The sequence below is a fragment of the Eumetopias jubatus genome, unplaced genomic scaffold (assembly GCF_037043125.1).
Source record: "Eumetopias jubatus isolate StellerSeaLion01/CBP00866 unplaced genomic scaffold, mEumJub1_p1.0 scaffold_2, whole genome shotgun sequence".
In the NCBI taxonomy this organism is placed as follows: Eukaryota; Metazoa; Chordata; class Mammalia; order Carnivora; family Otariidae; genus Eumetopias; species Eumetopias jubatus.
Window position 1 is genome coordinate 168,985,650 of NW_028274808.1, and position 27,680 is coordinate 169,013,329.

The following is a 27,680-nucleotide window of genomic DNA, read 5'->3' on the forward strand; positions in this document are numbered from 1 at the left end:
TTTTTTTGAATACTCCCTTGGAAGAGAAAAATACAGCCTTTCAGCTTCCAGCAGTATAAGTATCCCCATCTATAGAGTCTAGGAAGGAGAACATGTTCTTTACAACTTCACATGGGACAAAGATGCTGAAGAACAATAGGAGCACTGATTGTAGGGGTATTAATTTTATTTAATAAAATAGTCGAAAATCAGGTTTTATAAATCTCCTTGATAATCTATATAAATATAATCAGTTTGTTAGGTTTTATTTTTAAGTGGATTCTTTAAGTAGGATTATTGAGAATCACAATGAAAGTAAATGTTTACCTGAAATATAAGTTTATATTCTTTGAAAAGATCTATATTTAGAAGATCATTTTTGAGATGAGATGGAAAAATTAAAACATCATAGCAATGTTGGTCCACAGCATAGACTTTATCATCAATATGCAATACAGATGTGACTTTATTATAGCCTTTTTTCTTCAAACTATAATAAACTTCTTCAGGGCTGTAAATATGCAATATTAGGTTGTAATTAAAAATATAATATATTGAAAATGCATTTAACACTAGCATCTCTTTCCTAAAATAAATATAAATATCACTGCATATATTGCATCTAATGGAACTTACAATTTTAGCCAACAAGTTAAAAGATAATTAAAGACAGAAAAGTTAACATATTTATGTAAATACCTTTGGTAATTTGGTGATAAGATCCTGAACTAAACTATGATTCCCCAATCACTCCCCTAGATGTGCCCCACCCACCCATTAAAAAGATATTTCTTATCATATTATTTTGAAAGGCTAGCAAATTGATATATGAATAATGAATTTGATTAAAACTCCTACCTGATTTTACAAGTATTTATCCAAGCATAAAGTGGCAAAGTGGAGGCCCTTAGTTCCTGGTTCCTAACTGTTTCTGGAAGAATGTGGTAAATTGAAAGGGCATCATGTTTGATTCGACATCTTGCCAATGCTGCAGCCAATTTTGTCTTAAAACTAGAGATAGAAAATCCATTCTTGATGACTACTGCATTGAAGACAAGACTATCAATTTTCCACTAGAAAAATTCACAAATTAGATTTAGAATTCTAACAAACATCTATAATTTTGCTTCAGATTCTCATAGTATAAAATATTTGAAAATAGAAATCCAATAATGCAGAGGAGCAATATGGCGGAGGAGTAGGAGACCTAAATTTCGTCTGGTCCCAGGAATTCAGTTGGATAGGTATCAAACCATTCTAAACACCTAGGAATTCAACAGGAGACCAAAGAAAAGAATAGCAGCAACTCTCTGAACAGAAAAACAGCCACTTTCTGGAAGGTAGGACGTGCGGAGAAGTGAATCCAAGGCGATATTCAGGAAGATAAACGGTGGGAGAGGGGGCCTCGTCAGCTGCTACTGGCAAGTGATAGAGCAGCGGAGCACAAAATTGGGACTTTTAGAAGTCGGCTCCACTGAGGGACGTCGCTCCAGTGGCTAAGTGGTGGGGGGTGGAACCCTCGCAGGGCTGTGTGGTCTCAGGACCCTCGGGGTCACAGAAAGAGCAGGGGTGCCTGAGTGTGGCAGAGCTCCCAGGTATCAGAGCAGGGAAGCCAGCTACAGAGACAGAGCTGAGGAGTGGGCTCTCAGCTCGGGGTTGCCATAAACTGTGATACGCAGCACGGTGGGGCCACTGCTCTTCCAGCAGGGACCCAACAAGCGGCAGATCTGGGGAGACTCCCTTTCCTCCCCCAGGAGGAGCAGTGTGGGAGTGCACCGCAGGGATCTGCTGGGTTTGGAGAGAAAAGTTGGAAAGAACTCAAATACATGGAGGCTAAAGAGCATCCTACTAAAGAATGAATGGGTCAACCAGGAAATTAAAGAAGAATTTTAAAAATTCACGGAAACAAATGAAAATGAAAACACAACTGTTCAAAATCTTTGGAATGCAGCAAAGGCGGTCCTAAGAGGAAAGTATATAGCAATACAAGCCTTTCTCAAGAAACAAGAAAGATCTCAAATACACAACCTAACCCTACACCTAAAGGAGCTGGAGAAAGAACAGTAAATAAAGCCTAAACCCAACAGAAGAGAAATAATAAAGATCAGAGCAGAAATCAATGAAATAGAAACCAAAAGAACAGAACAGATCAACGAAACTAGGAGCTGGTTCTTTGAAAGAATTAATAAGATTGATAAACCCCTGGCCAGACTTATCAAAAAGAAAAGAGAAATGACCCAAATAAATAAAATCATGAATGAAAGAGGAGAGATCACAACCAACATCAAAGAAATACAAACAATTATAAGAGCATATTATGAGCAACTATATGCCAGCAAATTAGATAATCTGGAAGAAATGGATGCATTCCTAAAGATGTATAAGCTACCAAAACTGAACCAGGAAGAAACAGAAAACCTGAACAGACCCATAACCACTAAGGAAATTGAAGCAGTAATCAAAAATCTCCCAACAAACAAGAGCCCAGGGCCAGATGGCTTCCCAGGGGAATTCTACCAAACATTTAAAGAAGAATTAATACCTATTCTTCTGAAACTGTTCCAAAAAATAGAAATGGAAGGAAAACTTCCAAACTCATTTTTTGAGGACAGCATTACCTTGATCCCAAAACCAGACAAAGACCCCATCAAAAAGGAGAATTACAGACCAATATCCCTGATGAACATGGATGCAAAAATTCTCACCAAAATACTAGCCAATAGGATCCAACAGTACATTAAAAGGATTATTCACCACAACCAAGTGGGATTTATTCCTGGGCTGCAAGGTTGGTTTCAACATCACAAATCAATCAATGTGATACAGTACATTAATAAAAGAGAGAACAAGAACCATATGATCCTCTCAATAGATGCAGAAAAAGCATTTGACAAAGTACAGCATCCTTTCTTGATTAAAACTCTTCAGAGCGTAGGGATAGAGGGCACAAACCTCAATATCATAAAAGCCATCTATGAAAAACCCACAGCGAGTATCATTCTCAATGGGGAAAAACTGAGAGCTTTCCCACTAAGGTCAGGAACACGGCAGGGATGTCCACTATCACCACTGCTATTCAACACAGCACTAGAAGTCCTAGCCACAGCAATCAGACAACAGAAAGAAGTAAAAGGCATCCAAATCGGCAAAAAAGAAGTCAAACTCTCACTCTTTGCAGATGATATGATACTTTATGTGGAAAACCCAAAAGACTCCACCCCAAAACTGCTAGAACTCATACAGGAATTCAGTAAAGTGGCAGGACATAAAATCAATGCAAGAAATCAGTTGCATTTCTATACACCAGCAACAAGACAGAAGAAAGAGAAATTAAGGAGTCGATCCCATTTACAACTGCATCCAAAACCATAAGGTACCTAGGAATAAATCTAACCAAAGAGGCAAATTATCTGTACTCAGAAAACTATAAAATACTCATGAAAGAAACTGAGGAAGACACAAAGAAATGGAAAAACGTTCCATGCTCATGGATTGGAAGAACAAATATTGTGAAAACGTCTATGCTACCTAGAGCAATCTATACATTTAATGCAATCCCTATCAAAATACCATCAACTTTTTTCAAAGAAATGGAACAAATAATCCTCAAATTTGTATGGAACCAGAAGAGACCCCGAATAGCCAGAGGAATGTTGAAAAAGAAAAGCAAAACCGGTGGCATCACAATTCCGGACTTCCAGCTCTATTACAAAGCTGTCATCATCAAGACAGTATGGTACTGGCACAAAAACAGACATATAGATCAGTGGAACAGAATAGAAAACCCAGAAATGGACCCTCAACTCTATGGTCAACTAATCTTCGACAAAGCAGGAAAGAATGTCCAATGGAAAAAAGAAAGTCTCTTCAACAAATGGTGTTGGGAAAATTGGACAGCCACATGCAGAAGAATGAAACTGGACCATATCCTTACACCACACACAAAAATAGACTCAAAATGGATGAAAGACCTAAATGTGAGACAGGAGTCCATCAAAATCCTAGAGAACACAGGCAGCAACCTCTTTGACCTCAGCTGCAGAACTTCTTCCTAGAAACATTGCCAAAGGCAAGGGAAACAAGGGCAAAAATGAATTATTGGGACTTCATCAAGATAAAAAGCTTTTGCACAGCAAAGGAAACAGTCAACAAAACCAAAAGACAACTGACAGAATGGGAGAAGATATTTGCAAATGACATATCAGATAAAGGGCTAGTATCCAAAATCTATAAAGAACTTATCAAACTCAACACCCAAAGAACAAATAATCCAATCAAGAAATGGGCAGAAGACAGGAACAGACATTTTTCCAAAGAAGACATCCAAATGACCAACAGACACATGAAAAAGTGCTCAACATTGCTCAGCATCAGGGAAATCCAAATCAAAACTAAAATGAGATACCACCTCACACCAGTCAGAATGGCTAAAATGAACAAGTCAGGAAATGACAGATGTTGGCAAGGATGCAGAGAAAGGGGAACCCTCCTACACTGTTGGTGGGAATGCAAGCTGGTACAGCCACTCTGGAAAGCAGTATGGAGGTTCCTCAAAAAGTTGAAAATAGAGCTACCCTACAACCCAGCAATGGCACTACTGGGTATTTACCCCAAAGATACAAATGTAGTGATCCAAAGGGGTACGTGCACCCCGATGTTTATAGCAGCAATGTCCACAATAGCCAAACTATGAAAAAGCCAAGATGTCCATCAACAGATGAATGGATAAAGAAGATGTGGTGTGTACACACACACACACACACACACACACACACACACACACACACACACACTGGAATATTATGCAGCCATCAAAAAACCCTGAAATCTTGCCATTTGCAACAATGCAGATGGAACTAGAGGGTATTATACTAAGCAAAAGAAGTCAATCAGAAAAAGACATGTATCATATGATCTCACTGATATGAGGAATTCTTAATCTCAGGAAACAAACCAAGGTTTGCTGGAGTGGTGGGGGTGGGAAGGGATGGGGTGGCTGGGTGATAGACATTGGGGAGGGTATGTGCTATGGTGAGCACTGTGAATTGTGTAAGACTGTTGAATCACAGACCTGTACCTCTGAAACAAAGAATACATTATATGTTAAAAAAAAAAAAAAAAGAAGATAGTAGGAAGGGAAAAATGAAGGGGGAAAATCGGAGGGGGAGACGAACCATGAGAGACTATGGACTCTGAGAAACAAACTGAGGGTTCTAGAGGGGAGGGGGGTGGGGGGATGGGTTAGCCAGAACGTACCATTAAAGAGGGTACGTTCTGCGTGGAGCACTGGGTGTTATACGCAAACAATGAATCATGGATCACTACATCAAAAACTAATGATGTAATGTATGGTGATTAACATAACATAATAAAATTAAATTAAAATTAAATTAAATAAAGTAAAATAGAAAAAAAGAAATCCAATAATGCTGCTTCTTTTTTATAAATATCTCCTCAGATATTTATATCAATTCCTGATTGAAAGAAATTTTATGTAGTGAAAGAGATATGGAGGGGCACCTGGGTGGCTCAGTTGGTTAGGCGACTGCCTTTGGCTCAGGTCATGATCCTGGCGTCCTGGGATCAAGCCCCGCATCAGGCTCCCTGCTCTGCCAGAAGCCGGTTTCTCCCGCTCCCACTCCCCCTGCTTGTGTTCCCTCTCACGCTGTCTCTCTCTCTCTGTCAATTAAATAAGTAAATAAAATCTTTAAAAAAAAAAGAAAGTGAGGTGTGGAGTTTAGTCAGACAAATTTGAAGTTAAATTTGGTTTCTGTCACTTACTAGCTGTGTGACCTCAGGTATATTAATGAATCTCTTTTCTCAGCCTGTTTTCTCATCTGTAGAACATGGTTGACTTACCTTGCTACTAATGTGGTGATTACCAACCATGTGTGCAAAATACTTAGCACAGTGCCTGGCACATGGCAGACACTCACTATAGGCTAGTTATTGTCATAGTTGCCAACAGTGTAGTCTTGATAAGATTTTTTTTTAAGATTTTATTTATTTATTTGAGAGAGAGAGAATGAGAGATAGAGAGCACGAGAGGGAAGAGGGTCAGAGGGAGAAGCCGACTCCCCGCTGAGCAGGGAGTCCAATGTGGGACTCGATCCCGGGACTCCAGGATCATGACCTGAGCCGAACCAACTGAGCCACCAACTGAGTCGCTTAACCAACTGAGCCACCCAGGCGCCCTAGTCTTGATAAGATTAAGGAACTTTCATGAATCTGTATCAAGTCCTTCCCAGTTCTGATTATTCCACAACAGAAAAGAAAAACAACTGGTTAGCATCACCATGAAGATCCAATGATTTTTCTTGATCTCATAGAAAATGTTTAATAAATGAGAATACAGGACTTATTCTTTTTTTTTAAAGATTTTATTTATTTATTCATGAGAGACAGAGAGAGAGAGAGAGAAGCAGAGGGAGAAGCAGGCTCCCCACTGAATAGGGAGCCCGACGTGGGACTCGATCCCAGGACCCTGGGATCATGACCTGAGCTGAAGGCAGACGCTTAACCATCTGAGCCACCCAGGCGCCCTACAGGACTTATTCTTGACCCATAATCAGCATTTTCACAGTAAGAATCTAACTGAATAATAACCCTCAAGGATAACCTTGAATGAGAAATGGGGAAAAGATACTATGTAAGAGTCAAGTACAAGCAGAGTGGTGTATGTGGCTACAGAAAGCTTAGTAAGATCAAGATTCTTGTTTACTCAGGGGCACCTGGGTGGCTCAGTCAGCTAAGCATCTGATTCTTGATTCCGATTCAGGTCATGATCTCAGGGTCGTGAGATTGAACCCGTATCAGGCTCCTCATTGAATGTGGAGCCTGCGTGAGATTCTCTCTCTCCCTCTCCCTTAGCCCCTCCCCTCCCCACTCACACATGCGCTCTCTGCAAAAAAAAAAAAAAAAAAAATTCTTATTTACTCAGTAAAATGAGAACTTTTCAACTAACAATGTGTTTCTGTGTGAACATGTGACCTGCATGAGGCAGAGAGAGAGAGAGGAAGGAAGGGATCGGGGGGTGGAGAGAGAGAGGGAAACAGAGAGGGAGAACATAGATGGGGCACTTGGGGGAGGAGAGGAAGGTTATCAAACATTAAGACTTCTAGGGCTATAATAAAATTAGATTTGTGTAGTGCTATCTCCTAATGTCACAGAACTACAGCAAGGGACACTAAAAACAATTACATAATACATTAATGCACATCAAAAATAAATTAAAAGGGTGAGTTACTATTCTATATCACACATGTGAGATGTTTCTGAGTACACACCACTTTTAATTAAATAGCCCTTCCAAATACCTATATGGTTTGAATTTACCATAAGTGCTATCAACTGAATTATTCAATTATTATACATAAAAATTAGAGCTATGAAGCCTAGAAAAATATATGTGTTGTATATATGGGGGGAATAAGTACACAGAGAAATAATTTTCCAAATTTCCAGATAGCAAACATTTCAGACTGAATTTTAATATATTTCAATCACACAAAAAGTAATTTAAAGTATATAAACAGTTATAAAGATTTTTGTATAAATATACAATATCAGATTGAGGATAAAGACCAAATCCAAATGCTATTAGGATAACCAGACACACATTTCTTCTGTAAATGGAATACCCTGTGGCTACTAATAACTTCTCCATAGCTGTAAGATGGACCGTGATGATGAAAATGGAAGCAAATATGGCCTTTCCTCAGCATTCTTGATCCAGAAATCCATCCCCTGCTATAATTTGAACACTATCACAGAGAGTTGCTCAATCACCTGTTTGCCCCCCAACCTGATATATATACAGCCAGAGCTACTTCTATATGTTACATTGTAGTTCTGTAATTCCTAAGCTTAAATCTAAAATGAACCCATTAACTACAGGACAGAATCTAAACTCTTTATCATGAAACACTCAGATATTAATAATTTAACCTGAACCAACTCCTCAGTCCTCAATTCCCACCATTCCCATCCATGAATCTATGCCTGGCCACACACGGAACTATTTTTGCCCCTCCCGATATCATGCCACACACCCCCTCCCTCTGCCTTCTCTCCCTCTGTCTCTCCAGCCAGTACGGTTTGGACTCTGCAATCAGATTATCTGGGTTCAAGCTGTGCTTCCACCAATTACTAGCTACGTGACATTAGACAGGTTATTTAGCTTTTCTAAACTCTAGGAATTAGGAACTAGTACCTAACTTACAGGAATTGTTGCAAAGATACTTTTGAAAATGTACTTCAAAGTCAGGCTATTCAAGAAGTGATAATAATTTTTAAAAAGAAGTGATAATAATTATTATGCCTATTCTTTTAATATTGTTAACTAAGAAATGTGATCAGACCTGGCTATGGAGATTAAAAGAGAGCTTCCACCCTTAAGTAACTTATAATTTGGTGGTATAATATACATATAAACAAACAATTATAGTACATGATGAATGCTGTAAGATACACAGATAAAGAAGAAAGGAAATGTAACAGAAAAAGAACAAGAATCAGCCCAAAGGGACTTCTAAGAGGAAGAGAAACTTAAACTGTTACATGAGGTGCAAGAATTTTCCAGACCACAAGAGAAGACACAGACCGCATAAGTTTTCCAGACCACAAAGGGAAAAAAGACACACAGACAGAGGGCAGAGGACCCTGAAGATACAGGGATGTTAAACAGCAAAGCATATTTTAGAGTATGGGGTGGTGAGAGATGCAGGTCTCACAGCACAAAAAGTCTTAGGTACCATGCATAGGAAGTGAGAATTTTTTCTTCAGGAAATGGAAGGCCATTTAAGCATAGAGAAATATCAACTTGTTCATGAACAAATATTTGTGTTCTTACTATATTCCAGGCACTGTTTTATGTGCCAAAAACAAAAAGATAAGCAACGAAGATACTGTTTCTGACATCACAAAGTGTAGAGTCTGGTAAGGGGAGATAAAGCAATTATTTTTAAATGTTATAAGTATTCATGACAAGGGAAGACAGGATACTATGGTGGCACAAGGGAGGGGCACTGCCATGGGAGTCAAGAAAAGTTTCCCGGGAGTTACATTTAGGCTAAGCCATAAGGGTAGAAGTAGGAGTTAGCCAGGAGTAAGGGAGGGGTGTGAGATGAGCTATCCAGTGTTCCAAGTAGAAGAAGCATCATATATGAAAGTATCTGCCAATTCTGAAATATGTGCCTGAGATGATGAGAGAGATGCAGAGCTTACAATGACTCATGGTCCATGGGGAACAAATATGGAAATTTGGGCATGCCAACTTTATAGGAGGGGGGCTTTGATAAAGTCCCCAGGCTTCGGATGGGGTCACCAAATGACAACCCTAGGAATAAAGTAAAAAGGAATAACTGGGGGCACCTGGGTGGCTCAGTCGGTTAAGCGTCTGCCTTCGGCTCAGGTCATGATCTCAGGGTCCTGGGATTGAGCCCTCCATCGGGCTCCTTGTTCAGCAGGAAGCCTGCTTCTCCCTCTGCCTCTGCCTCTCCCCCTGCTTGTTCTCTCTCTGATAAATAAATAAATAAATAAATAAATAAATAAATAAATAAATATCTTAAAAAAAAAAAAAAGACTAGCGGGCCTTCATGAGGACTGAAACACAGCTTCCAATCATTTCAATCCCAGATTAGACTATGTCACCTGGCTTTGTTAGTGCCCTAGGTCCAGCTGTGGCCTTCCAGTAGCAAAGTAAATGCTGCCTCTAAAGGAAGATAACAATATCCTGGGCCTCAAATGAAATAAACTAATGTACAATATAAAATTATATCTATATAGTATGTCCCAGGAAACTTTACATCTATAAATAATGGGAAAAAGAATTATTCCCAATGTTTCCATTAATTAGTCTATGTAATTAGAAGTTTATTGGATTTCTAAATATAATAAAGGAGTTGCCGTTCTTTTACAGAAAAAAAGGAATAACATTTTCATATTTATTCCTATAGAGCATTGGAAAAACATAATTGAGAAAAAAGTGGATAGAAGGTAAACAGAAATATGTTTCAATGTAATTGGGTAATACATAAATACAAAAGAAAATATCCAAATCACTTGCTTATAATAGGTTTTATTCTCTTATTTTCATAAGGAACCATGTGGGTTATTTTGGAAAAGTCAGTGATGGTTCATCATGTAGTGGAGAAATGCAATTTGCTAAGAATAAAATAACAAAGAGAAACCTATGTTTTAAGAATATCGTGGCTCCGTCACAACTGCACATGTGAAAAAAAGGCATATTTCCTATATGTTTTTGTGTTGCTTTCCTTAAGTCAGGGAATGTTATTCTGCCTACCAGCTGATTATGGCAGGGCTATGACTGTACCTAGTTAATGGGAAGTTCTTACTCTTGGTCGACACATTTAGTATACCAATGTTTCCATTTATAGTAGAAACCTAGGGTTTGCATTCTAAGCACTGCTTCCCTTCTGGGAATAGAAATCCTTCTCTCCCGAAAAATGTTCCTCTCCTCCCTCCATTCATAGGATTTTCTTGGAAGGGGTCCCTGAGTGACTCAGAGTCCTTGGCCACAGATGACTGGTAGAGGGTGGGCACTTGACTCAAGGTAGGGTCAAGCAATTTTTGGATGTAGGAAGAGAGAATCAAGCCAGTCTTTCTAGTGTTGGTGCTGTAAGATGTAAAGCTCCTGAGCTGTCAGCAACCAAGTTTCCCATTCTGGGAACAAAGAAAGAAAAGAAGGAAGTCAAAGCACACAGAGAAGCAGAGACTAGAGTCAGAGAATCCTGATGATATTTAAGTCATAGGATTTAGTTAGTGGAAGCACAGCCACATCACTGCCCTTCCTGCCATCTTGATGTTTAATCTTCCATAAAATACCTTATAATAAATTCTTTCTTTTGCCTAATCTTATTTGAGTTGGGGTACTGTGTCAGTTGCCAGAACAGAATCCTAATACACCTTTTTCCTTCAGTTTATTTTCTTCTTATTTTTTAATTGATGTATAATTGACATATAGTATCCTATTAGTTTCAGGTATATATCATAGTGAGTCAGTATTTTTAGACATTATGAAATGATCCCCAGGTTAAGTCTAGTTCGTCCGTCATCGAAGTTATTAGAATATTATTGACTATATTCCTTATATCGTATATTACATCCCATGACTTATTTATCTTATAACTAGAAGTGTGTACTTCTTAACCCCCTTCACCCATTTGCTCACCCCAACCTTCCACGCCCTGGTAACCAACAGTTTGTTTCCTGTATCTATGAATCTATTTCTGTTTTGTTTGTTCATTTGTTTTGTTTTTTAGATTCCACATATAAGTGAAAGGTATTTGTCTTTCTTTGACTTATTTCACTTAGCATAACACACTCTAGGTCCATTCATGTAGTTGCAAATGGCAAGATTTCATTCCTTTTTATGGCTGAGTTTTATGTGTATGTATCTATATGTATCCCCTACATATCTTTGTGTACTTACATATATCCCATCTTCATCCATTCGTCTATTGCTTCCACATCGTGGCTATCGTAAGTAACGCTGCCGTGAGCACAGGGGTGCATATACCTCTTCGAATTGGTGTTTTCATTTTCATTGGAGAAACAACCAGCCGTGGAACTGCTGGATCATATAGTAGTTCTATTTTTACTTTTTGAGGACCCTCCATACTGTTTTCCATAGTGGCTGCGCTAATTTATATCCCCACCAACAGCATACAAGGATTTGCTTTTCTCCACTTCTCTACATCCTTGCCAACACTTGTTATTTTTTGTCTTTTTGATGATAGCCAATCTGACAGGTGTCAGGTATCTCATTATGGTTTTAAATTACATTTCCCTGATAAGTAGTGATGTTGAACATCTTTTCATGTGCCTGCTGACCATCTATATGCCTTCTTTGGAAAAAATGTCTATTCAAGTCCTTTCCCCTTTTTTTAATTGGTTGTGATTGTTTTATATTAAGTTGTATAAGTTCTTTATATATTTTGGACATTAACCCTTTACTGGATGTATGATATGCAAATATCTTCTCCCATTCAGTAGGTTGCCTTTTTGTTTTGTTGATTTCTTTCTCTGTGCAAAAGTTTTTTTTGTTTTGTTTTTTTTTTAGCTTTCGTTTATTTATTTTAGCTTTTGTTGCCCTTGCCTGAGGAGACTGGTGCAAACAAATATTGCTGATGCCAAAGACTTACTGCCTATGTTTTTTCCTAGGAGTTCTATGGTTTCCAGTCTTAACACTCAAGTCCTTAATCCATTTCAAATTTATTTTTGTATATTGTGTATATGTGGTTCTTTAAACATAAATTCAATATTTTCTTTTTTAAATTTTTATTTATTTATTTTAGAGAGAGAGGGAGCATGCACATATGTGAGTGAAGGGAGGGGCAGAGGGAGAGGGAGAGGGAGAGAATCCCAAGCAGACCCCAAGCTGAGTGCAGAGCCCAACATGGGGCTCCATCCCACTATGCCAAGATCACAGCCCCAGCAGAACCCAAGAGTCAGATGGCCAACCAACTGAGCTACCCAGGCACCCCTAAATTGAATATTTTCTTAATGCCAAAAGATAATCTTCAGTCAATTACTTGAATTTCTCATACAAATATAAAATCAGACATCATACTGACAACTGTTTCAGAATATTCACTAATTAAGCAAAATAGGCTAAGAGTTTCCAAAGAAGAGGTGGAAAGATTATGAGATACAAAAACCCATGAATAAGTATTTGGGGACCATTTTGGCAAATGAGAAACTGGAACATTATAGGGATGGAGAGAATTGGGGAAGACAAGAAAAGAGACATATCTGAAAAATGTAATGAATCCCCAAAGTGCCTGATTGGTTTTAACATTTAAAAATCACTGGGCGCCTGGGTGGCTCAGTTGGTTGGGCGACTGCCTTCGGCTCAGGTCATGATCCTGGAGTCCTGGGATCGAGTCCCACATCGGGCTCCCTGCTCGGCGGGGTGTCTGCTTCTCCCTTGGACCCTCCCCCCTCTCATGCTCTCTCTCTCTATCTCATTCTCTCTCTCAAATAAATAAATAAAATCTTTAAAAAAAAATAATTCAATACAAATTACCTTACCACTTAAACAGAATAAAGAAGAAAAGACAAATTATCATTCAGCCTTCCAAAATTCCAATCTCTGTTTCCTTAGTGAGACTACCGTTTTCCTCTTGGCCTGCCCTGCCCCTTCCTGTACTGCATTTGGAAAGTACAGCTAGGCATAAAGCCAGGACTATTCTAATGCTCCCCTCATTTGTATTCATTCTCTCAGGGATCCAGTTTCTGTGCTGTATTTTGTCTAATGCCCCAAATCTTTGCCTCATATATTTTGTCCAGTTTTCTAGTTGCTACAGTAGGAGGACAAGTCAAATTCAAGACACTCTCTTATGACCAAAGAATTACATTTTAAAAATACTGCTCTACCTGCCATGTAGAGTAGATTGTGGGAAAGTATGAGTTTTGGCAGGGAAAGCAATAAGGAAGCTAGTGTAGCAAGCTGGTGGCTTGGATTTGGAAGGTAGTAGTGGCAATGGAAAGCAGACAGACGAAGCATGTTTTCCAGTTGGAGTTACAGCATCAGGTATGGTATGCGCACAGGCAAGGGGAGGCAAGAAGTATCAAGGATGATGTCCAGGTTGATGTTGGTGCCGTAATGTAATGTGGAAGACTTCAGGAGGAATAGTTTTGGGTGGTTTGGAAGGATGGACTACTAACTCTTTCCCTCCTCCTCCCTCTCTAGTCTTTTTTTTTTTTTTAAGATTTATTTATTTATTTATTTGAGAGAGAGAGAAACAGCATGACAGGGGAGAGGGTCAGAGGGAGAAGCAGGCTCCCTGATGAGCAGGGAGCCCTATGTGGGACTCGATCCCAGGACTCTGGGATCATGACCTGAGCCGAAGGCAGTCGCTTAACCTACTGAGCCACCCAGGCACCCCACCCTCTCTAGTCTTTCACTGCTCATTCTCCAATTCTGCCTCACAAAAGTCCAACAAATTATTTGGTAGAAACTGATTTTTGGACTAGTGTGAGGGCACGGGGAGTAAGACAGGAAATGGCTATGGTATCTTTTTATTTAACCCACGCACACAGTATTAAAAACATGATTGAGGTGGTACCTGGGTGGCTCAGTCGTTAAGCATCTGCCTTCGGCTCAGGTCGTGGTCCCAGGGTCCTGGGATCGAGCCCCACATCGGGCTCCCTGCTCAGCAGGAAGCCTGCTTCTCCCTCTCCCACTCCCCCTGCTTGTGTTCCCTCTCTCGCTGTGTCTCTCTCTGTCAAATAAATAAACAAAATCTTTAAAAAAATAAAATAAAAACATGATTGATTTTTATACAAGGAATGAGTTCTTAAGGACCCTGTATATGTCCAAAATGGTAATAGGTATCATTTTATATTGTATCCCCAAAGCCATGAACAAATAAAAGGACAAGACACAAGTTGGTACATAGAGTATAAACCACAAGGGTCTCTGGTAGAGGTGATAACAACAACAAAGATCAAACAGAATTTTCATATGAAGGAAATCATTCTTACTCAGCTTCTTGCTAAATAACCACTTCTCTCACCTCTTAAAATTGGTTTTTATCCTCTCAGAAACATACTAAGGTATACTTCAAGCTTACAAAGATCCTACTTCCCTGGGGACAACAGCACCCAGCCCTAAGCCCCTGGAGATCTACAGAGGTTGATCTACAGGTCAATGTCTGTCTGAGCTCAGAATCCCACTCTATTGGCTATGATGGATTGGCCCAAAGGAATGCACCCAAATCCCATGGAGCCAATCAAATTGCTGGGTAACCTAGAATTTAGAATCAGGGTATGGAGATGATAAACTAAGTTAGTCTAAATGAAGAAATTAAAACACAACTGTAACATGTAAGCTCAGGAACTGGGGTGCAAGAGTAGGGCTTTTTCCATATAGACTAGAAAGCAGAGAAGGCAGATATGCAGAGAAAAAGAGAATGGAGCAGATACTAAGAGAGAAGCTGAGATAAAAAGATTAAAAAGCAGAGATAAACAAAGTCCTAACATCTTTCCAATTCCTGACTTCATTCCCTTTCTGAGTCTTTGAGTTGCATGAGATAATCCCAGTATCTTTTTAAGAACACTTTCCATTTTTGCTCAAGCTAACTGAAGATGGCTTCTATTACTTGAAAGCTAAGACTCTTGATTAAAACACATTTTGATTAAACACATTAAAACACATCTTGATTAAAATTCATTTCTCCTGGGACTCCTGGGTGGCTCAGTTGGTTGAGCGTCTACCTTCGGCTGGGATCAAGTCCCACATTGGGCTCCTTGCTCAGCGGGGAGCCTGCTTCTCCCTCTGGCTGCTTCTCCTCCTGCTTATGCTCTCTCTCACAAATAAATAAAGTCTTTAAAAATAAATAAAATAAAATACATTTCTCCTAAAGCATATTATGAATTGAGTATAGTACATAGTGGTTAACTGATTGGTTAACTGATTAATTTGGGAATAAGATTTGCATTATATAAACCTTTATTGGTTTCTGTAAGGGGAAAAACTCTTGCACTGACAAGAATGTAACCAATATGTGTTAAGGCAGGAGGTAACATGGTATTTGGGGAAAGGGAAAAATCTGGGGAATCAGGAATCCTTAGACAGTAATACCTTCTGGCCCCTTTGGCCTCCTGAGCCATGGTCCTTGCTTGTCCTATTTACTGTCTTGCTAGCATTCAACTAAAAATCTACTGGATGATGAAAGCATAGTCTGGTCTTTCTTATTTGGTTAGAGCCCAGTGGCTTTCCTGGCTGACTCAGGCTAACCTCAGTTCTCATTAGGCTCACTGAGACTAAGCTGGGACTTGCATCAACGTCTCTTGAGTCCTGACTAAGTCAAACAGAAACTGGGGGAAGCTCAGCAAAGCTGAAACTCTAAGCCTGTCCCATAGCATATTGCACCACCAATTTTTCTCTGATGTATTTGGATGCCTGTCCTGGAAGGCAGTTTGCCCAGTAGTGGGATGGGCAGTGAGGTGGTGGCCCAGAAACCCACACAGTAAATGGGGTGAGATCCTTACTTATCTAACACAGAGAGTAGATACCTCTGATTGCTTTTGCTCTTCTCCATCTTACCATTTCTTACGGCTACATCTGACAGGAAACATGACTATGTCTTAACTTTAACCTTGCAGAGTACTTCAACCCAGCCCCACTATCCTAAGTAGAAGGACTCTGGATGGAGTCAGCCTTCCAATTTGAATTCTGGCCCCTCCTTTCTTGGATCTGTAGCCTTAGGGAGGTTCCTGTAACCTGTGTGTGCCTCAGTTTTTCCATGTGTTAAAATACAGGTTGCTAACAGTATCCTCCTCAGAGGGTTGTTACGAAAGAGCTCCTTACAAAAGTGATTGACACATATTAAGTGCTCCATAACTATAAGTTATTATTATTACTCCATTACCTTAGTCCTCTGGCCTCATAATTTAAGTGAAACTGCTTGAATTTCCCATAACAACATAAAATCAGATACCATACTGAGAACTGTTTCAGATTATTCACTAGGGAAAAATCTTCCTACAAGACTGCTGTTATTGCTATATTCTGCTTTCCATTAAGGTTCAACAACATGATAACAAAAGCCCTAACAGTAGCACTTAACATTTATTGACCATTTATTCTGTGTGTGGTTCTAAGCTAAGTATTTCACATGCATTAGTTTAATTATTTTTCCCAACCACCTTTTTAGGTAAGTACTATTATTATCCCCATAGTAAGTTTCTGCCTAGATTTAAGCTAAAAAGAAAACAAATTTAAAACTTGTTTTTTTTTTTAGAGATTTTATTTATTTATTTGAGAGAGAGAGAATGAGAGATAGAGAGCACAAGAGGGAAGAAGGTCAGAGGGAGAAGCCGACTCCCTGCTGAGCAGGGAGCCTGATCTGGGACTCGATCCCAGGACTCCAGGATCATGACCTGAGCCGAAGGCAGTCGCTTAACCAACTGAGCCACCCAGGTTAGTTTGTTCTTAACTACGTAGAAGTTTGTTTGTTTTTAATTTGGCAAAGTAGTGGGTTCTTATCTCCTGTTGGAATTTTCTCATTTGATACATGTTAGATTTTTTTTAAAGAGCTATAAACAGAGCTAAATAAATAAATAATAGCTGTTTCAAATGAAGTTAAATTTACATATGTGCTAAAACTTTATTAGGAATTTTTCATGATTTTTCACATATTTACAAGCTGGATCTTACAATTCAAGCTTTCAAAAACAACTTGATTTTAAACAGAATATTTAACCTGTTCAAGACTGTTTGTAAGGAACTCAAGAAACATAAACTTTTATGTTTTTCCTCTATAAATTTTTGACACTTATCTACACATCATATGGTATACAATTTTACCAATAATTATTTCATATAAAGTATCCTTTGCACTTTAATAATTACCTGTTAAGAAGATTCTCTACTTCTTGAACTTCTGCTATGGGCTCTTCATTATCAGAAAAGAGACGAGCTTGAAATTTTCTCTCTTGGAAATCATACAGCATCACAATAATAAGACTGCTCAAATGATCTGGCTACCAAGGGGAAACACACATAAAGGAAAGTATACAAACAATATCTAATAGCAATATTCTCCATTCCATTATTTTTTCATAAGAGAGCAGAAATATGACTATTTTTACATAGTCTGGTTGTATTGGGAGATAGAGAAGGACTTCCAATTGGAAAAAAGAAAATCCAGTAAAAAAATAAATGTTGTTAAAGAGACAATTTTTGCTATGTTCATCACAAAGAAAGGACTAGGCAGTATTAGAAGTAGGAAAGAGTTCAGGATGTGTTTTGAAGAGGTCTCAGCATTAAGCAAACTAGTTTTGATTTAAATCTAAAAGCTTTTTAGTACTTTCTAAATAACAATCATGAGACAGCTAATTATATAAAAGTTGTCTACTTACTATTGTGGTACTTGGGAGGATATAGCTGTCTATTAACATAGTTTCCAAAATATCTTGAACTGCAAGACAAGGAAAATGTCTGTTATTGAAAATACCAAAGCTGAAAATGAAAACTTTGGAATCAAAATACACTTCAGACAATACCACCAAATACTTTTACTTTCCTATCTAAAATATACCTCAATTCTTGACAAAGACTCAAATTACAATTACATGATGAATACTTGTCATCTTTGTGAATCCTGGACCCTTAGGACGCAGATTCCACATGAAATCCTAGTCAAAGGAGCATTATCTGAATAGCTAAAGTAATAATAAAGGAATTCCAACCTTTAATTTATGTCCTTGGAAAAACACTAAAGAGGATCTAATTTAAAGGTCTTATCATTTTTATGTATTGCTGGATTCAATTTGCTAATATTTTATTTTATTTTATTTAAGATTTTTATTTATTTATTCATGAGAGACAGAGAGAGAGATTGAGAGGCAGAGGGAGAAGCGGCCTCCCAAGGAGCAGGGAGCCCGATGTGGGACCCGATCCCAGGACTCTGGGATCATGACCTGAGCTAAAGGCAGATGCTTAATCTGAGCCACCCAGGCACCCTGCTAATATTTTATTTAGGAGTTTTGTCCTATGTTTATGCTCATGAAGAATATTGGTCTGTCATTTTCTTTTCTTGTAATAGCCTTGTCAATGTTGGGATCAGGGTTACACTGGCTTTGTAAAGTAAGTGGGAAGTAAGTGGGAAGTGTTCCCTCTTCCTATATTCTTTCAAAGAGTTTGTGGTAGATCAGTATTATTTCTTACTGAAATATTTGGTAGGATTCAGTAGTGGAGACATTAATAACATTTAATCTAAGACCCAAATGACAAGGAGTTAAGACATGGCAAGATCTGAGAGGAGAGAGCATTCCAGGCAGAGAGAGAATTGCAAAGGTACTAGGTGGAAACAAGTGGACACATTGAAAAAACTCCACAGGGTGCAGTTACAACTACTTAAACTATATACACACCATGTAACAAATGTTTTGATCAGTTGAGCAGAAAGCTAAGCTAGCTAGCTTCAATTCATTCAACCTACTAAATGCACAGCACACACTGCATTTGTTTTTATTTGGGAGATGGGAAAACTAAAAAGAAGTGACTAATGGGAGCCCAGACTCCAATTTCCATAGGAAATCCCTTTGGAAATCATGATACATATTTCAGCCACCAATTATGGCTGCATTATACAAGGCAATATCCCCATTTCACTTATAAGGAAAATAAGCTTTAGTTTTACAACCTAAGTACTTGCAAACCAATTCCTATCTACTTCATAGGTTTTCAGCATGGGTCTCAGAAAATATAGTCATCACTGAAGGAGTTTAAAGAAAGCAGATCTGCACAGGTCACAGAATTTTGAGCAATGGAGATGCTTAACTCCTAAGAAATAGGAGAGGCAGAATGAAAAAAATGATGATTTTGCCAACATTGCATTTTTCCTTTGGGGCCTCTTCTCTAAACTGATAGCATCTTTGGGCTGCCTTTGATACTGTGCAAAATGCATTACCTCTGCGTATCTACAATGTATGTAACATTCTCCCATAGTAATATCAACATTAATAGCAATTGTATACTTTAGTTGGTGCTTTCTATGTGCTACACTTTGTTCTAAGTGCTTTCCATATATTCCTTGAACCCTCATAACAACCCTGTGAATTAGGTATCATTATTATCCCTATTTTATAGATTAGGAAATGAGGGACAGAATGGTTAAGTAAGATGTTCGTAGTCACACAAATCAGGGATTCAAACCCAGACAGTCTGGCACCAAACTGTATATTCTTTACCACAACATGATGCTGCCTTTCTTCATCTTCCTCTTAATAACAAATCTGAGTGGCTAAAATGAAACACATTGCCAATGACTAATTTGAGTTGTCAGGATTTACTTGAAGATTGTAAACCTTGCCTATCCTACCTAGTTTGGCACAACATCTTGAATTCTTACTTCCTTTTTGCCACTAATTAACGCCTATTCTCTTTAGTCTGTTGAAGAGAACTCTTAACCCCCACTCCTCAGGTTTTCAACATGGAGGGGTCTTCCCTCTGCTTGTGTTTGCAGGACGTGCAGTAGAGAGGTCTACACTTCAGCTGAGTACTGGATGAGATGAGAAGTCTCTAATTCAGTAGTAAAGTATTTGCAAGCCACTTGGCTGGAGATCTAAAGCCATGTCCCCAAACACCTTTTTTTTCCTCTCTCAGTGGTTCCAAAATCAAGTGTAAAGGAGGAGTACTATTTATTGGACCCCTAAAATTCACATAGCCCATCTTGTCATCCCTCCCATTCTGGAAGAAAGGTGGAAGATGTTCCTTCTTTTGACTCTCCTCTAGGTTCTCCCTCTTTATTTTTATTATGTTTTCATAGAGTTGCCTTCATGTGAGGGATCTCTAGAATCTCCACTTCAAGAATGTCAAATGTAATTATACAATACAGACAGATGCAGTTTGTGTGTGTGTGGAAGGAGGGAAACAAAATTTAAGTATTTTTTGGCAAAACTAGTAAGACTATCCACTAACATTCTGAAAGAATATTTGAAAGATGTAAACAACAGGGGAAGGAAGCTAGCATCACCAAATACAAAATCATTATACAATGAGAGTAACATGGAACCATAAAAAACTAGGATTTAGGGATGGGGTTGCTATTCTATCACCCTTTTCAACCAGATGAAATACTTCCTTTTTTCAACCTTCTTCCTGCTATTTCCTTAGATACATCATTTAATTTCTTCTTGAGCTTCCTTCCCTTTTTCATCTGCAAAATGAGATTCCTGCATCTGAAAGGACTGGTATATCAAATGTATGAACTGTTTTTTGAATTACAAAGAGCTATGCAAATACACGGTATTATTATTGTCATTCAAGAAAATTGCTTTAACCTCTTACATGAAACCGGAGCTTATGAGGTTATTGATCTAGATCATTTTCCTAATGAATCACTATGCAATCAAGAATTAACTCAGCAGGCAGGGCATCTGGGGGGCTCAGCCTGTTAAGACTTCAAGACTTTTGATTTCGCCTCAGGTCCTGATCTCATGACCCAGCCCTAGCCCTGGGTCAGGCTCCATGCTGGTCGGGGAGTCGGCTTCTCTCCCTCTGCCCCTCCCCAACTCGTGCACAGGCACGCGCATGCTTGCTTGCTCTCTCTCAAATAAATAAATAAATAAATAAATAAATAAATACCTTAAAAAAAAAGAATTAACTCAGCAGGCCTGGGTGGCCAAACCCTGAACATTCCCAGGAAAGAGTAGGAAAGAGTAGGCCCTTCCAGCTCCTAAGCCTTTGGAATATCTTACCTGATAAAAGTATCCTTGTTTATGTTGGTATTGGGCAATACAGTATCAGTGTGGCCTCTAGAAGAGCTAGAGATTGAATAAGGTCAGCCACAAGAGCACTCCTATCTACATGACTGATCCCAATAAACACCCTGGACAGCAAGGCTTGGGTGAGCTTCGCTGTACTTCCATACTGCCTTCTACATACTACAATACTTCATTTGTGTTGTCATACATTGTTGCTAAGAGAATTAAGCATTGCCCATGGACTCCATTGGAAAAAGACAATAGGAAACTTGTACCAGGTCCCTCCTGGACTCTGTCCTATGCACCTTTTTCTGGTGTTGATTTTAAATAACCTTTCACTGTAATAAACTATAACCATGAGTATCATAGCTTTGCTAAGTTCTGTGAGTCCTTCCAGTGAATCACTGACCACTGAAGGTGGTCTAGGGCACCCCATCTATAATTACTAATTCCCAAGCCATAATCAAACCATACATTAAGCATTTCCTAGGTTTTTCACTAACAGGTTTCAAAAGATTCTGAAATGAGCAGGTTAATTCCACATTCAGTTCCTGGGACTGAAAAGTTCACCAACTACTATATAAACCTAGAGAGGCTGGAGAAAGAATTAAGCCAGGAATAAGAGCAACAATTTCAGGGAAATCTTTTTCTTCAAGTGTTCTTTTTTCTTTATTTGTGGCTCATTAGTTTATTTCTTTTTTATTTCTTAAGAAATCATTTTCCAGATTTTTTTCTTTTTTAATATTTAGAATTCCTTGAAACATCCAAAGATTCTTAAAAAAAACACACACAACAAATTGGCTGCTAGTACTCTACTTCTTTGATAGAAATAAACTTAAAAGGAATAGACTACTCTTCATTACTTTTTTTTAATTCTTTTTTTTTTAAAGATTTTATTTATTTGACAGAGCACAAGCAGAGGGAGAGAGAGGGAGAAGCAGGTTCCCCGCTGAGCAAGGAGCCCGATGCGGGACTCGATCCCAGGACCCTGGGATCATGACCTGGGCCGAAGGCAGCCGCTTAACTGGCTGAGCCACCCAGGCGTCCCTCTTAATTATCTTCTTTAACAGAAAATTGACTTTGGGGCTATTTAGTAAAACAGGAGTAGTGGTTGTCTCCACCTTAAAAAAACATACTTGAACCCTTTAAACCTTTAAAAGGTTAATCAGATAAATACACTCTGCTTTGAAAGAGCTTACAGACAAGACATCAACAAAGAGCAAACAATAAAACTGAAAAACAACACAACCAAAGGAATATACTTAACATTTATATAATTAAGAACTTTTCTCTGTCATTTTTTTCCTTCTTGTACTTCCACAGACAAAAAAAGGTAATACGATCTAATTACCTATTCACAAATTCACCAATAAAAGGGACCATTACCCAAGCTCTCTTTAGTTTGTACATTAACCTTTTCAGCATTATTGCTCCTATAAAACCAGAGAAAAAAATCCAGAATTTTATTTTCTGAACTGTGATTCCCTGAACCTATACTGTATAAGCCAAATATGAGTTTATAAAATATCATGTGCAAGTATTGGTAGAACACTGATAATACAGAAAATAAAAGTGAAATGCACAGAGCATTCCATATTTTAAAGCAAAATATCAGGCTATTATCTTAGAAGCCTAACACATTTAGAAATTCTGGTTTTATTCTATTTGAACATTCAGAAATTATTCAGATAAGTTAAGCAAGATATTATAAGAATATAATATTTGTACCAAGTAAACAACCAAAGACATTTTAGTATTTGAACTCATATTAGAATTAGAATTTTAAAAATGAACATTTCAAGCAAAAGCAGGTTTGTAAAGGCCTATGGCAATACTTTATCAGAAAGGGATTTTCTGGGTCATTAAAAAATATCAAATAGTCACGAGGCCCTTTCATAAAACGGAAATAAAGACCAAGAAAAAGAAAAAGATAATCTAGTACACATTATCACTATAGCATGGGCATCTAGTTAATGTGTTAATCTTGTATAGAATAATTTCAGGTTTTTAGTATTGATTTCTAAAGGTAGGATTCAATATTCCATTAGGAAAACAAACTGTCTCTAATAGAATTTTGGCATTAACATTAAATACCAACTAAATAACATAGATGCCCAGTCTGCCTTTCACTGTTGCAAGGAGAAAACGTAAAAATGTTCATTTGGCTCATTATTTAAAGTGCAACAGCTTGTCTTTAAAACTACTTGGTCTTTAAAACTAATTTTAAACATTAAAGCAGGTGGAAGGAATGGATGAAACAATCTGAAATATTACACTGGAAAAGAAAAAATGGTTAAGACAGATTTAAAAAGAAAAAAAAACCTCAAGCAGGAGAAAACAAATGAAAACTAAAGAGAAGTTGCCTCTTTTTTTTTTTTAATTTTATTTATTTCTTTGACAGAGGGAGACACAGTGAGAGAGGGAACACAAGCAGGGGGAGTGGGAGAGGGAGAAGCAGGCTTCCCGTGGAGCAGGGAGCCCGATGTGGGGCTCGATCATGACCTGAGCTGAAGGCAGATGCTTAACAACTGAGCCACCCAGGTGCCCCGAGAAGTTGCCTCTTAACATCAAATTTTTCTCTATGTTGACAAATTCCTGGCTTCAGAGTTGAGCTGCATCATGTCTGCAAACTACCAAAATATATATATATTCACGTCTAAGTAATTAATGGATCATTTTAGTTCAACTGAACAATTGTTAACTGCCTATGTGCAAGGATGTAGAAGGCCCAGGAAGTACTATGACTAAGGAAATACATGAAAATTACTGTTGCCCTTTCAAGTTGTCTCTTTAGGAAGGGCACATGCTCATCATTTCAGCCATGCTGCTAATACTCAAGTATTTCTGGAACTTCTTTTTTGGAACTATATTCAGTCAGTTTACAAACCAATAAAGTTCATAGCTAGTACAAAAACAAACACCTCCAGACCCTTTGACTGCTTGCTCTCACAGTATCTGGTTCTGTCCTAGAGTTAGCTCCATACTCAGAAGTTGGTAAAGTTAACCACGCCTGAGGGAGTCTAAAACATTGCATCTTAAACCCTGGAGGCAAATTAGAAAGGGGCATTCTACAGAAGTTTGGAGGAATAAATTTATGAGCTCCTAAAATTAAGGCTACTGGTTATGAATGGGATCACCTTAATTGGGGTTGATTTAATTTTGATATTCATTTTGAATATATTACACCTTTTCTTCTTGATTCCATCTCTGTTCATCTCCCCTACCCTCTTACTGGTTTTTATATTTGTGAAAGTTCATACACTGATATACAAGATGTCAACATAGAAAATGCAAAGTGATAACCCAAGGAGAGGGAACCTGTACTTGGATACTTCAGTGGATTCTTTTTTTTTTTTTTTTAAAGATTTTATTTATTTCTTTGACAGAGGGAGAGACAGAGAGAGAGGGAACACAAGCAGGGGGAGTGGGAGAGGGAGAAGCAGGCTTCCCGCGGAGCAGGGAGCCTGATGCGGGGCTCGATCCCAGGACCCCGGGATCATGGCCTGAGCCGAAGGCAGACGCTTAACGACTGAGCCACCCAGGCGCCCCACTTCAGTGGATTCTTAATTCTTCCTGTTAGTGGAACTGTTTCCTTGTTCAATTTCATGACTGTGCATTACACCTACCTAAGGCCAGGCAGGGAGCTAGGCCCAGGCAGATTTGCCCTGAAAAAAACAGTGCTGGCCTGAAAGAACTTATTTTACTGGAACTCTCCTGATTCCTTGACATTTGCAACTGACCAAAGATAGGCTTACGCGTAAAAACAAAACCTGGTGCGCAGGAAGGGGCGGGGAGGTGGGACTTGCACTCCACAGATTCTCTCATTTTCTTTTAATGCTCATCTTTAAGGCTGGTACTACTCACACTTCAGGGCATTGAAAGCCAGCTCATAGGACGACCGCTGAAGGGCTTCATCCTCAGATTCGGGCAAGGACCGCAAGGGTTCATTCCCATACTTTATTAAGACTTGCTCTGGTGACTTTTCGAATCGAATGCCCTGAAAAATGTTTGCGGCCATAACGTAAACGGAGTCCGGATAGCCCGTTTTTTCGGGTAAACCAGGTGAATTTTTTTCGCTGGGTGATGCGTCACCTGATGGCGCCAGGGAAGCAAGTTGGGAGGTATCCTCCGTATTTTTTTCGTTCGAAAACTCTAGTTCACTTGTGGCATGAAGCATGTTTGCCCTTTGACTATGGTCGGTAACTCAAGGCTGAATTACAACTCAGATGTTCCAGGAAATGGTTTTCCTTGTACCGTAAGCATAGTCTCTGTGAAAAGAAAAGGTTATCTCGGTAAATCACTATTTACCAAGCAGGACCCGCTTGGAGGCCCACTTCGTTGTGGCGTTAAAGACTAAGAGGTGGCATCTCCTGGCGGATCCGAGCGTCCCATACTTGCGGCCAGACAAGACCCAACCAAACGTCCACACACTCAGAAAGGGAAGGGGGTGGGGAGGCGGTTGGGACTTGGCTCCCAAGCGACCTTTCCCGAGGCCCGTTTGGGGGTAGCGCCCCTCCCTCCCACGAGCCGCGTCTGTGGCGCCCCCTTACCCCGGAGGGCGGATGTTTCCCGGGGCTTCGGGGACGGAGACGCGGCAACCGCTGCACTTGGGTACCGGAGGCTGGTGTCTGAACAGTGCCCTCGGGAGCCCGGGGACGGCGGGGCGGCGGCAGTTTGGTTCCAATGCAGCCTCTCCCACCGGCCTGGTTTGAGGCAGGGGGAGCCGCGACCTCCGGCGCTCGCTTCGCGGCGGTTCCCGAAAGCAGGGCGCGCCTTCTGGCTTCTCCGGGTCACGCAGAGTGGTCCTAGGCGGACGCAGCGGCGGAGCGGCGTGGAGCGCAGCGCCAGGGGACCCGCGGCTCAGGCCCAGCAAGGGTCGGCCGGCCAACCGGCCGGGACCCGAGTCTCCATGGCAACCGGGAGCGGGCCTGACGCCGCCCGAGGGCTGTTCCCGCGGGATTTGGCCGGCGCCGCCTCGCCCCCGGGCCCTTCCGACTTCCGTGACGCCTGTTCCAGCCCCTCCTTGAAACCGAAGACCCCTTGCACAGTGGGACCGCTGGGTCCCGAGGGTTGTCGACCTCCCCAGAACCACAAGTGGCCGCCTCTTTTCCGACCCGTCTCGGGCGGTCTCCTGGAAAGCAAGAATTTTGTGTCGCTGACAGCACTCGCCTTGGCGCGTGTAGCAGGGGCGCAGGAAATGTTACAACGGATGAATGTAGAGAGCTACTGGAAAAAAAAAAAAAAGGCGGGGGGGAGACGAGCCTACTTTATTTCCATACTCTTTAGAACAGTGGTTATCACATTAGACAGATTCCTACAGGGCAAGTTGGCTAAAGGTCTTTGCCAGCTTAAGACTAAGTCCCTCTTTTCCAGGAATTGCCAAAGAAAGACTTGGCTGAAATGGACCCACAAACGATCAAATTCGCCTCCCTCCATCCCCCAATTATAGCATGGAACTGGGAACAAATATAAACCTCCCCAAAGGATTTTAATATGGCTACTTTAATTTTTTTTAAGATTTTTATTTATTGAGAGAGAGAATGATAGAGGGCACGAGAGGGGGAAGAGTCAGAGGGAAAAGCAGACTCCCTGCTGAGCAGGGAGCCAGATGTGGAACTTGATCCCGGGACTCCAGGGTCATGACCTGAGCCGAAGGCAGTCGCTTAAACAACAGAGCCACCCAGGCACCCTGGCTACTTTAAATTTTGAGTCCACCTGGTGAACTCCTACTCAATCTTTGAAACTCAGTGCAACCATTGACTCTATAAATCCTTCCTGATGCTTGTATTAGGATATAAATTTAGCCACTGTGACAGAGACTCAAAATAACCGTTGCCTTCTGTCCTGTTGGCACAAGGGCTCTCCTCCACAAAGTCGTCAGGGACCCACACTCCTATTTTATGCAGCATGTAAGGGCTTTGCCCTGTCAACTTAGTCTGGGGTGCCTTACCACCAGGTCCATTGCCAGCCAGGGGTTGGGGAAATTAAGAGGAAAGGGGTGTGCCCATTCCTTTCAAGGACATAACCTGAAAAGTACACACATCACTTGGCCAGAACTTAGTCACATGGCATACCTAGCAGCAAAGAGGGTTGGCATATGTGTCCAACTAGAAATCAAGGGAACTATTGCTATGGAAGAAGGGGAGAGTGGATACTGGGGAACAATTAGCCGTCTCTGCTGCAAACCTCTGTCTACCAACCACCCCTTCATCCACTAATCCACTCACTTTCATTTTTCCCAGAATGTCAAGTGTTACCTCTTCTATCTCCCATAACATTTTCTACATGCATGCATGCATTCCATCCATAAATTTAACGAAGAAATATTAAATTCTTACCATGTATCCGGCACTATGCTCAGCCCTGGAAGTAAAGATGAATGCATGGGAATGATCAGGCACTTTACCCTCAAGAAATTAAAGAATAGATATACATGTACTTTGGCACCCTTCAATTTTTATTAT

At 39.8% G+C, this 27,680-nt stretch overlaps 1 protein-coding gene across 1 annotated transcript in view; it reads right to left on the reverse strand.

Moving 5' to 3' along the window:
* Positions 1–25,977, reverse strand: part of NSUN7 (NOP2/Sun RNA methyltransferase family member 7) — a 55,834-nt gene extending 29,857 nt beyond the window's left edge. Inside the window, exons 1-6 of the mRNA XM_028088636.1 lie at positions 25,767–25,977; positions 25,081–25,484; positions 17,869–17,927; positions 17,360–17,490; positions 838–990; positions 307–490 (exon numbers count right to left, since the gene is read on the reverse strand). Of these exons, the coding sequence (XP_027944437.1) occupies positions 307–490; positions 838–990; positions 17,360–17,490; positions 17,869–17,927; positions 25,081–25,393 (840 nt within the window). The 5' untranslated portion in view covers positions 25,394–25,484; positions 25,767–25,977. The remainder of the gene's footprint in view (positions 1–306; positions 491–837; positions 991–17,359; positions 17,491–17,868; positions 17,928–25,080; positions 25,485–25,766) is intronic.
* Between the last annotated feature and the right edge of the window lie 1,703 nt (positions 25,978–27,680).